General features: G+C 39.6%; 1 protein-coding gene across 1 annotated transcript in view; it reads right to left on the bottom strand.

Moving 5' to 3' along the window:
* Positions 1-1,786: 1,786 nt before the first annotated feature.
* The window catches only part of COL4A4 (collagen type IV alpha 4 chain), a 61,922-nt gene continuing 51,454 nt past the window's right edge, over positions 1,787-12,254 (bottom strand). The window contains exons 40-48 of the mRNA XM_015871390.2: positions 11,357-11,464; positions 10,500-10,655; positions 9,731-9,829; positions 9,462-9,470; positions 8,849-8,980; positions 6,895-7,011; positions 5,817-6,005; positions 4,040-4,326; positions 1,787-3,187 (exon numbers count right to left, since the gene is read on the bottom strand). Coding sequence (XP_015726876.1) covers positions 2,924-3,187; positions 4,040-4,326; positions 5,817-6,005; positions 6,895-7,011; positions 8,849-8,980; positions 9,462-9,470; positions 9,731-9,829; positions 10,500-10,655; positions 11,357-11,464 — 1,361 coding nt within the window. The 3' untranslated portion in view covers positions 1,787-2,923. The remainder of the gene's footprint in view (positions 3,188-4,039; positions 4,327-5,816; positions 6,006-6,894; positions 7,012-8,848; positions 8,981-9,461; positions 9,471-9,730; positions 9,830-10,499; positions 10,656-11,356; positions 11,465-12,254) is intronic.

Genomic DNA, 12,254 nt, shown 5'->3' on the forward strand with positions numbered 1-12,254 from the left:
GGCTTTTGCCTGAATCTGCTGCATATAATAATGTGGTTCTGGGAATAAGTCTTTTAGTTTTCTGATCTGGGAATGCTCTACTGCTGCTCCATTCCCTGGTAGCCTGATGAAGCTGTATCTGCGGTTGCTGCCCTGTGCCAGTAAGTGCTCAGTGAGTTTTTCAGGAAGAACAGCTGTGCTGTCACTGCTTGCCCCGGCTCACATCAGTCCTGTCCCTAGGAGCAAATTCTGTACAGGTAACCTCGCTGGCACTTCCATACATCCATACTTGATCTACTGAATGCAATAGGACGTTTGTATTCCCCGTGGACTGGGGCTTCTGTCCAAATGGAATCCTGAATGGCTGTAATGCCAACGACCAGAAAGCCCAGCCAGCAGAATACTTTGTTGTTGCTATTAATATCTTCCTGCTGTGTAGGAAAATCTTTGCTTCTTTGTGGGGCATACACAAGATCCAAAGCTCTTCAATGCAATGGTACTTGGGCCTGGTAGCATGGGAGTATTGCCTTAAAACTGGTTTAACGCTTAGGAATTATTTCAGCTATACCTTCTTATGTTTAATTTCATAATTAGGTCCCACATGAATAATTTACCTAATTATTTGTTGTGTATGCTCACTGGACAGATGATTGCAGAATTAGAGTACATCTGCTTTGTAATTTAGCCTGTCTTCTTTGCTTTATAATAATAAGCACTTCATCTGCTTGTCATCTGAACACGAGGCAGAAACCTACGTAGCTATTAGACATTTAAAGCTATCAGTGGTAGATTAAATATACATCTCTAATACTTTCATAGGAAACAGTAAAATGTAGCTGACACGGGTACAAAAACTTTGCTTCAAAATCGTGGAACACAATTGTTTTAGATCATTTAAAATTGAACATGACCAGAACAGCAGAGAGCTGTGAAATGGCTAATTTAGATGCTGGGTGCTGTCCTTGGGCCATAACGTCCTCATGCAGCAGCACAAGCCTGGAGAGTAGAGGCTGAAAAGTCATCAGCAGAATAGGACCCAGGGGTGCTGGTCACAGCCAGCTGAACAGGAGCCCACAGTGTGCCCAGGTGGGCAGGAAGGCCAACAGCACACGTAGCCTGCATCAGATAGAGTGGTCAGCAGGGCAGGGAGAGGATTGTTCTCATGTGTGTGCAGCAGTGGTGAGACTGCGCTTTAAATGCTGTGTTTAGCTTGGCCTCTCAGCACAAGAAAGTTATTGAGCTACTGGAACACTCTCAACCGGCAGGCTGGTATTGTGTGTGTGGGATGCCAGCTGAAGCAGGGAAAGATAACATCTGAAAAATCAGTCCCTTCTCTAAAAACAAACAAACAAACAAAGTGATATGCCATATTTGAAGGGAAGAACGTGCAGCTACAGTCACTGAGCAGTGAACTGAGGGTTCTGTGCCAATGAGAAGACAGGATCCCAAAGGGAAATGCCTCCCATGACAGGTGGGTACAGAGATGTGTCCCAAAATGACCCTGTTTCCTGGGTGAGAGGGTAGGAGACAACCATGTCAGCAGAGCAGATTGATATGGCTTGGGTGGTTTTGTCAGAAAGAGCTGCAATCTGGTGTTTTTACACTTGAACGGAGTTACTCTGACTGCTTCACTTTCCTCTGGCTGAGGCTGGACTGCTTTTTTCCTACCTTTTGACTTTGTGTATCCACACTGTAAGCTGGCCGATCAGATGATTGTGATAGCTTTAGGGGGAGTTATCCTTGAACTGGATTTGCATCTCAGTCTGAAAATCCTTCTGCTTGGGTTCTCTTAGTGAACACGCTGAAATTAAGAGCTGGAAAAATGTTTTATTCCTCCCTAGTAAGTGGTAAAAGGAGCATTAGTGGTCCTTCTGGACAAGAGGAGTTCTCCATATGCCATCAGTGGCTTTTCAGTAGTTTCATCAGATTTTAAACATGCGTTTTTCTGGTTTTATAGCTGAATGAAAAAGGAATAGATGCTTTTTTTCCCCCAGAAAGTGATCAGCGCTTAAGCTTATAACATTTTTCATATTCGATGCTTTCAGTAATAAAAAGTGTATCTCGATAGAGCTGTTCTACAATACTCTGAAAGGTGATGAATCTTCCTGTGGTGTGATTCCAAAAACAGTAATAACCCCGACAATGGTTAATAACATTTCACAAATGCTTCTTATATTCCTCACTTAGAAGTTCATCAGCATGCTACAACTTCCTTTCAGTTACTATTAAAAATTGCTTTGTTTTCTCCTGCTACTTGGATTCGAGCTCAATAATTTTACTTACCTCTTCTCTTGAAATTCATCACTAATATAAATACAGCTTTTTAAGGCTTCATTATCTCATCTAATTTTATTTTCTTACATAATCTGTCAAATGGATTTGCAACTTATTCTTACTTATGAAATCTCAATTAAGTTCTTTCACAGTTTTGTTAGGTACAGCAGCAGTAAAAGACTTTGATCTTTGTTGCTTTTATTATGTGTAATCATGTGTTTTTAGCAGTTATGTTTTCCCTTTCCCTCAGAAAACAGCACAGGAAAGTTTCTTTTGGCTTGGGACTCTAGGACATTTGGGTGTTTGCATATCTGTACCTATATACATTTAAGAGACAGTTCTTTATAATATGTCATATTCTGTTCTGAATGCCACTTTTAACAGGAAATCCACTGGCCTGTATAATCATGTATTGTGTTCTTGGTATTTCAGACTAAATTTAACCCTGCAAGTTCAAGTTGTTAACTGTGCATTATGGTAGTGGACTCTAGTAGTTTACACTGCGTTTTATTACCTGTAGATATGTGTTCACGGCTGGATGAAATTTCTACCTGATATATCCATTCCAGCAAAAAGAGTTATACACTTCAAAATATATTTACATATTAAATACTGTTTAAGTCATTAGCATGTTTTTTGTCTCGCTCTAGCTATTAATTCATTTCACTTGTTAATCGTGCTTCAGGCATACCTGACATCTACTGATTTTTTTCCTCTGCTCCTGTCCTTCTTTAATAGTTCCTGACAAGGGGGCTGATGCAAACTGCAAGTCAGGCATCACTGTTGTTAGCCAGAAGCTGTATTCGTTGGCAAAAAACTGACAAGTTCCACGCTGACCCTGGCATTCAATGAACGGTGCTGATCTGAAGTCTTCTAAGCAGCTTCCTGGTGACATAAGGGACTGCCCACCTCCCTGATCACCAGATCCAGTGTGCTGGAAGGAACAATGAAAGAACTTGTTAACTGAGTGGGAAAAATATGTAAATGATGTTAATTTTCCTTTAACTGCCTTCTGTGTTCAAAAGCCTGGCCTTTGGACATTTCCTGGGATCATTGTATGGTATTGGTAATCCCAGCCTGAACCTCTGATTAATCAGCTGAGGCAAGTGTTGGGTCAGCTGTGGGAGTACAGGTGAGAGTAATTTAGCTGTGCACCCAGAAGTGCTGGAGCTCCACTCCACCTCCTCTAGTCCTCATTTAAGGGCTGACCACCACTAAGGCAGTGTCTCTTGGAGATTGCTCCTTGATGGAGATTGCCTCAGCATTTCCCAGCAGACCAAAGGCTTCCATACAGGTGAGTTTTTCCTGTAAATAACCTTTTGGGTATTTACTACCATCTTTTCATTATTGTCACTGTACGATGGTGCATCCACAGTTCCACAGGGCAGCCTGTTCTGGTGTCTCACCACCCTTTGAGTAAGGGGTTTCTTCCATGTATCTAATCTAAGTCTACCTTTTTTTAGTTTAAAACCAATATTCCCTGCCCTATTGCTACACTGTCCTGAGAGGTGTCTTTGTACATGAAAATCTCATTGTTTATGGGACAAGCACATAAAAATCTTGGCAATTTTAAGAAATTTAGAGCTCAGGGCTATGACTTTTAGCATAATATATATAGCTACAGACAGGTTTTGAAACTGACCCTCATTTTGTGAAGATCATTTTTGAATTTTCCCTGGTACTCTTTGCTGGATATTTCTTAGCTTGCTTTTCCTTCAGAGCTGAAATGTTTGAATCTTTAGAACATAAAAGCTGTATGAAAGCAATCATGTGCCCAGAAACTTACCATCAGAAAAGAGTATCCTATCCAAAGACTTCTCCAGTTCATTGGGCAGGGAGGAATTGACTGATCTTGGCTGTGAACTGCTACTGCTTGGGCTGGGGCCTCACATACAGCACATCTGCTTATATATGGTTGTATTTCTTCTTCAGAGAGAGGTGTCATAGGTAAAGGAGCGGCACTTGACAACCAGTAGGACTTATCATTTCGGCTGGCATAGTAACAAACTTGGTTGATGTTACAGTAAGCAAAGGGCATGGTATTAAATACAGGAAGACAAGAGCCAGCCAGACCTGAAAATAATAAGAATGAAAATAATGAGGATGAAAACATTGAAAACTTCATCACTTCTTTTTAGTATGTTGATAATAGTCTTCTGGCCAATGTTGCTGCAGGTCTTACTGGGGTTATGTCATTCAGGTATTTTAAACCTCCCACGCCTCCTGCATAACCTATTAGTTATACTGTAAACAAACTATGTTTGACCAATCAGTACTTTCATTTCTTCAGTAACATTGAATAGTATTGCAGTTCACCATTAAAGACGTGCTGCAGTTTGTTACTATGGGAAACAGGTAAAACAAATCTTGTAGGTGCACCAACAGTGAAAAATAAATTGGGCAGGAGGTGGTGGCTGGCTTGAGGGAGATCGGTTATTTAAGAACTTATTAGAAGCAGTTGGGGAAAAAAAAGAGGCCATTTCTGATAAATAGAAAATGTTTGTGAAGTATGGCAGACCTTTGCTGCCAGGGCATTAAGCTGAAATCTCAGCAGTTGTTCTACTTCATTCCAAAAAAGTTTCACAGACTCTCAAAGTGAAATTCTAGAATTCAATTAAGAGTTTTGTGATGACCAATCTAGTTAACACTGAGGTTCTCTTGTGCCTTAAACTTTTTTTTTTTTTTTTCCTTACAGAATTGATGTTTCTATACAGAAGCCAATTTTGTTGACCACTTATAATATTCCATACCAGTAATAATACACCATCTGGAGTAGCCTCTGTATGAAAAATGCCTGAGAAAAAGAACCCGCTGGTTGCAGGGAACAGGGACTTTATTTTATTTGGATCATGTTCTCACTGTTTTTAGAAGACATTTTATTACCAACTGTGGTTATCCTAGGGAATGCCAAACACATAACAGTGAAAACGTTTCAAAGTGGCACTGCTGTAGTTAAAAAAAACAACAAAACAAACATTCTTTTAACTCTTAAGTATTGTTTTGTTCAGCCAGTAAGGATGACTCTTCCTCCCAGCAGATTCCTTTGCCTCTTGCAGAAGAAGAGTACAATAGTTTAGAAAATTACTTCTATGTGAACTACAGCCAATCGGTTTTTTAGGTTCATTTAGACAGTTAACTCTAGTCCAAATTGTTTATGCAGAAGAAACGTCTCAAAACTCCAGAAATAGCTGTCATTGGGTGGTATTTGTTTCTTTTGGAAAACAAGTGGATAAAAAATTAGACTCGAGCTCAAAATTCTGCTGTATATGATGCATAATTTTATTTGTAAAGTTTATTTGTGCTGTCCAACTGTAACCATCTAACCTAAGCAGCTATTTTTCCCAAGCTGCCCCTGATCTAAGAGAATCTCTCTAGTAAGCCCAGAGTCAGCCCCAGATGGTCAGCCTGGACAGGTGAAGCAAACCACTACTAGTTTTGGATGGCTTAGTGTTGCAGAAAATAAGTAATTGATTTTTTTATTGTGCTGAGTTATGTCTCACTGTATAGATCACACCATCCTAGGCCTTATCCAGAGAGAAATTATCATATGCTACAATACATACCAAGATCTTGATTATGAGCTTTCTCTTGTCCTTCCAGGTACAGCAGGCTATAGCCGGTCCATAATTTTGGCATCCCCTGTGGACAAAGTGGTTCTCTGTCTGACTGGCTATGAAGGACAAGCAAGAATCCACTTGAAGATCTAATATGGGGCCCTGGTGGTCCTGGGATTCCAGTCTGGCCAGGTGGACCTTTTTGTACACAGAAGAAAAGGTAAAGTGAATTTGCTTGCAGAACATGTAGCTAGTGGGAAAGTTTCTCTTTGCTGTATTTTAGTGTTCAACAAGGGCTGAATCTAATACAAACTTCAGAGGTTGTCATGGTCAATAGAGACACTGGTAGACTGATGTTATCCTTGTTATCAGAGAGAAAGAGACTAAATTGTACAGAATGGCTTTTCTACTGTGCCTCTGTCCTGTGCTGCATGGATATTTGCCTATGAAGAAATGATCTGAGGTGGTCAATGATCTTCCAGACTTGGTCATGTGGATTACTTTGTCTGGACTGAATTTAAATCCCCACAGTAACAGTCGATGCATTTTCCTCATGTGTTAAACTGGTAATTTATTAAACAGCTGGAATAGAATTTCAATTATCTGGACAATTGCACGAGTAGCCCTGACTCAGAGTTTCATACCTATAGAAAAATGACGTTTAAGTATGTGTGGTTTATTGCCTGATTGATCATAGATGCAGAGATAAATTTTCTTACAAGAGGCATTTCTTGTTATGGTGAGAGCCAGAAATGTCACTATCAGAGCTTGAACTGAGGCAAATAGAAGTGTCATGGTTTCTTGGATCAGAGGTGGATGCATCCGTCTGTGAACGAGGGGAGTGTAAGGAGAATTTACTCTGTGCATCCCAACATTTCCCCCCCAAAAGTCATGTGACTGGATAGCTGCAGCAAATAGCATGGATAGGAAATCCAATGCTTCTTGAGCTGCAGCTCCTGCTGAGTCTTTAGAAGTTGGAGCCACACTATTCAAGAACATCGGTGAAGTTATTTTCAAAATGATGTTGCAGTATCTGCTTATTCCATTCCACAGTAGTAAACAGACAAGAAAAAGAAACCATTCTTACCTTGTGGTCCAGTGTATCCTTGCTCTCCCACATGCCCTTGGTCGCCTGGTGGTCCTGGTGCTCCCGGTAAGCCATCCTGACCTGGCAGGCCGCATGACCCTTCTTCACCTTTCCTTCCTAGACAAATGCAAAGTATGCACTCTCCCTTAATGTAACTCCTTTTAATGTTAGTACATTGACCAAACGTACACAGTATGCAAAAGGTCTGCAGAAATGATGCCACCAAGGAACAACACCCAAGGAACAGAGAGGTGCAGAAATGCTTTCTGCTGGGAATTCTTTTTACAACTTTGCTGATAAGGTTTTATATTCTCTCTATGGAATTTGTTTGATATACAGTTGAAATAGAACCAGTGACAAACACTACTATGACAAGTCTCTTCCTGAATTGCCATTAGTATTTCTACTGTGTAATGTGTTATACTATGGCAGGCCTTCATCTTTTAGTACTTGATTCAACAAAGCCTTTAAACATACTGAACTTCCTGTGAAGCAATGTATGTATTCAAGTATTAATACAAAAGAGAGAGACAGCTGAACTGGATTACATCCAGTGGGGAAGAGCAAAGGCATTTTTATATTTCTCACATACAAACACACTCGTACACATTAGCAGACAGTAAAGCACGGTCAAGCATTAATAGATATAGGGCACAGGTAACAATACTCCTCTGACTACTGTAAATGCAATCTGAACTTGTCAGATATTGTTGTACTTGGCAGTGCTTTTCCAATTTCCATGAAAAACAACTTTCTCTAGCACAACAGTTGGTTATAATTAATGGTGCATGCTTTATTCCTTGCAAACTATACTATTTATCCTGCAGACTGGTTTTTGAGGCTGCTTTACAGCATTCAATCGTTCCCCATGTTACCTTTTCGTTATGAAAACTGGAAACAATTGAACAGCTTTGCAATTTCTGTTTTGCCAAGGTTCAAGTACATGGAAGTTTTAGCAATATGCACTGATTCTGCCAGCAAAACCTCTATTTCTGATCTATACAGCTTTCTCAGCAGGGATGTTTGGGATTCTGCTGTGTTAATGAAAGAAAAAGCATTACTAAGTGGTCTTTGTAAAACAAACAAACAAAAAAAAATTTCAACAGTGCAAGTATGTATCACTGCACTGTCTGATTTACAGAAGCTGTTTTAAGGATATATAGAATGAAAACAGCAATTCAGTTTAGAAACACCTCTGGGTTGGCAAATCAACTAAGCTGTATAAAATGATACAGTTCACTGAAAACTGCATTATGCTCGCTTTCATGAGAGCAGTGACCCCTGCAGGGAATCTATTGGGAGCACATGACAGATTATTTTTTTTCCTTTGGAGACACTGGATGTTCAGGGCAGTTACCACAACAAACTTGCCCAAATAAGAAATGTCCCAAACTGAAGGAGAGACTCCACTACCTAAACTGAAGATGCTACCTTTAGATACAACCTAAACTGAAGACACCATACAGCTTTGCTACAGTTTTTCTGTGAAGATGGAAACTGTTGGAATCGCTAGTACATTTTTTTTGGACTTTGGTTAGCATAGCATGGCTTTGTGAATCTGTGTTTTGCTAAAATGTGAAGATGTGTTTAACATCTTCTGAATACAACCTGACTCATCCAAATCACCAGTTAAAATTAAATGGTAGTGGGGATTCGAGGCATTTTTTTTTATTTGTTGGTAAAGGGGAAAATACCATCAGAAGAATTTCTTGTTCTCAGCAGCTCATGATAATTTTGCCTTCCTTGGCCTAGGAAAAGAGGACTGTAGTGTAGGCAGACTCAAGTAGCCTGGTTTAGCCTTACTATCTATCATCCTCAGCATTAAACAACATGCTGCCTTTTTCTGCAGACCATTGTTTGAAGGGTAAAAGGTAGAGAAGATGCTGTAACCCTTTGTGATTCCTTGTCTAAACAGCTGAAAGCAGGCATTTCAGATTTCAAAACACAAGCTTACCTTGGGGCCCAGGGTGACCTATTGGCCCTGGTAATCCTATAGAACCATCATCTCCTCTATGCCCTGCTTCCCCAGGAGGCCCTGGGATTGTAGGACACGAGTCATCTGTTTTTCCTGGTTCACCAGGATCACCTGTTGCATGCAATATGAAAGTAAATTAGATTAAATGACATTAAAATGTCAAGAACAGCAACAACAAAAAGGGTATAGCTCCTGGTATTTTGGAACAAAATCAGAGTTGTGTTGTTTTAGACAGATTAAGAGCTCAGTTTCTGTTTGTACTAATTCAGCGTAGGATTAAAGATTTTGGTTAGAAATTATCTAGTGTGACATATCCCCTCAAAAAAAAAAAAAAAAAAGCGTTAAATAATTTGAAGCAAAGGTATTTTACATGTCTAACTGACATCATGGCATGAGGCTTCTTCTCAGTGTAGTATTATTGTGATATACTTGGAAGCACAAGCTGTTTATGTGAAAAATCTATTAGCATTATGTTGTTGTGCCATTACCTACTATTCCTAGCAGCCAGGCCAAAAATACCTTCTTATAAGCATGTAATACATCTATACAGAAGGAAATCCTTAGGAACAATAACCAATAGTTATCAACTTACCTATGAACCCTGAAGGACGTAAAAAATGGAACGCAGATTTCAGCCATGCAAATAGATTAAAGAATGGAATGAGAATTGAAATCATTTATATGAGGTAACAAATACATAATTCAGAAGTCTTTACATTGCTCAAGTGAGAAATAACTTAGATTTTTTTGAGTTCGCTTAAGTTGTTTATATACAAGTAAAAATTAGGGATATTGTTTTATTTATGAATACAAAGATCACAGTTACAATTGAGTGCCAACAATGAACAAGTTCATAAGTACCTGTAGGACCTCTAGGACCCGGTTTTCCTGGAGGACCTTGGTCTCCTGGTTGTCCTACAGCACCAGGTGGACCCTGTGAGCCATGGATTCCCATTGGACCTGTAAAGAAAACAGTTGTGCAGATGTGTAGTTGCATTCCAAGGTGAACACATAAATAAGATGATGTCTGGCTGCTTGAGTAACAAAAAATGCTTGAGACAGCTCAACTCTGTTGTCTTGCAAATAGTAATGCACCCTTTATCTCCCTAGTCTTGAACTGAACTGAAGTTTGACTTTTGTTTTAGAGGAGATTGGAAGGAATTTGTGTAAGTAGGGCTCATTTGCATGGAGGAAGCAGAGTATTTAGAACCATTCTCTTGACCTTTTAAGGAATCTGTTGAGAGGCCCAAATTACTGCTATGGAAAAGCTGGGAGACACCCAGTTCAAACACATTTGCAGCTTCCACAGTTTCTCTAGATCCCTATAGACAAAGACAAGGCTTGCTTTGTCTTGGAGACTCAAGTTTTAGTTCAGAATCACAGGTTGGTAGGAGAGTCTTTCAGAATGCTGCTGGAAATTATTCACATTAATCTGGCTACTCTGACCTTCTTTTGCAGCTCTATCTTATCTGTAGGTAAAAGGGTGGAACTAAGAAATTTCCAGTATACCCTTGCCATCTGTCTACAGCAGACTGTCCAATGGCAATCCCAAGGCTTTATGTACAGAAGGCTCAGTTGAGCAGAACTGGGTATAAATGCACCTGCTAGTTAAAAACATCTCAGATCATACCCTTTGGACCTTCTCTTCCTTGATTTCCTGGAAGACCTCTGGCTCCTTGTAGCCCTCGGTGCCCAGGAATGCCTGGTGCCCCTTGAATACCAATGTCACCTGGATCTCCTCGCACAAAGACAGTCTCTCCAGGAGGACCAGGATTCCCAGGCTGACCTTCAGTAAAACGTAAAAAATAAATTCTTAAATACACAAAGCACAAACATTTAAAATAGATATGTTCCAGTGTTATCTACGTTTTTGTTGGTTTTTTTTTGTTTTTTTTTTTTTTTTCCCCCCACTGTAACATAGGATAATCGTGTGTTTTTGCAAATATTAGCATTGGTCTTTCTCCAAGGCATTGTAAAGAAAATGTAATACAAATAGCTCCCCAAACCGGATGGGTAAGAAGAACTGAAAAAAGCACTACTTGAGGACAGGGTCTATAGGAAGAAGTGAGGTCTGTATAAGTTCTTGCAAATGAGTTGCCAGTTTCACCTTTTCTGAGGCTGGATTTAGGTCGTAAAGTTTTTCACAATGTATGGCAGCCCTATGCACAATGTCTTTTATGCTTTTTCCTAGAAAATGATGCCAATAATCATACTGGCTTGCTTCTGTGGAAATCGAGATATGCTGTAGCAATAGAACTTCTATAGAGTTACAAAAACACACCAGAAAACTGAATGTGGAGATCTGTATTATTCTTGCTCTGGGGGGGTCTATCCCGTGTTCACCCCTGTTTATTCACTGAAGCACTAATTAGTTTCTTTGTTCCTCATGTGCTTTTATATGTTTATCTACAGGCAGAAAATCAGTGACTCCTAATGGACTAAGGGGCTTTTTACATGAATAAATATGAAATTGTTGGTTTTAAGTACCTCTGATGCCATCTAAACCAGGTGGTCCTTGATCACCTGGAAGTCCAGGAGGAGCGCTACTGGGAGATGGTCCCCTAGGTCCAATGGGTCCAACAGGTCCTCTTCTACCTACAGGATCGTATTAAAACAATCAGAACAGTGAGAGTTCCTTTTCAGATTACAGAGATAAGTCAATAACCAAAGGAATGATGATATGTGATATCATGGACATAGAGGTTGTGTATGCTCTCACTTGTGTATTGAATATACCTGTGGCTGAGAAGACATTTTGTGTCACTGAAAATGTTTTATCTCCTCGAAATTTAACACTTTCTATTTAATCTACTTAACTAAAGAGCACGCCATTATATATGGGCATGCTGCCATAAATAAACTTAGGCTCTAGAGTTCTAACGGTCAAAGAAATGATAAAAATGTAATACAATGGAGGACTACAAAATCACTCTGTCTAGGAGAAGGATAAGCAGTCCCAGATTGTACCTAACAAAAATGAGTTCAGCTTTTTTCTAAAACTCTTAGTGAACAAGATAAACTTTCTGGACATAAATCTATTTTTTGTGTTTGTAGTCTGAATTTTTGCAAACTAAGACATCAGTGCCCTTATATGCAACAGGCAGGAAAAGTTATTTGTTACCATCCTCTGCATAACACTTCTGAAACCTAGCAGATGATCTGCATGTGTTGTACTCTGCTGCCTTACCTTTTCTAGGTAATAATCTGATTTTTTCTATCTTGTATTTTGACTCCACCCTTCCTTTTACTCTTTAGTGAGTTCTTAAATTGTCAGAGCTGGACACATTTATGCTATGGGAGGCCCGTACTGTTTCATGCCAAGCAATGTTACATATCTTAGAATGAAACTTGTCTCTTTTTTCTCAACCATTCTGTTCACAAACAG

This window comes from Coturnix japonica, chromosome 9, assembly GCF_001577835.2.
Source record: "Coturnix japonica isolate 7356 chromosome 9, Coturnix japonica 2.1, whole genome shotgun sequence".
NCBI lineage: Eukaryota > Metazoa > Chordata > Aves > Galliformes > Phasianidae > Coturnix > Coturnix japonica.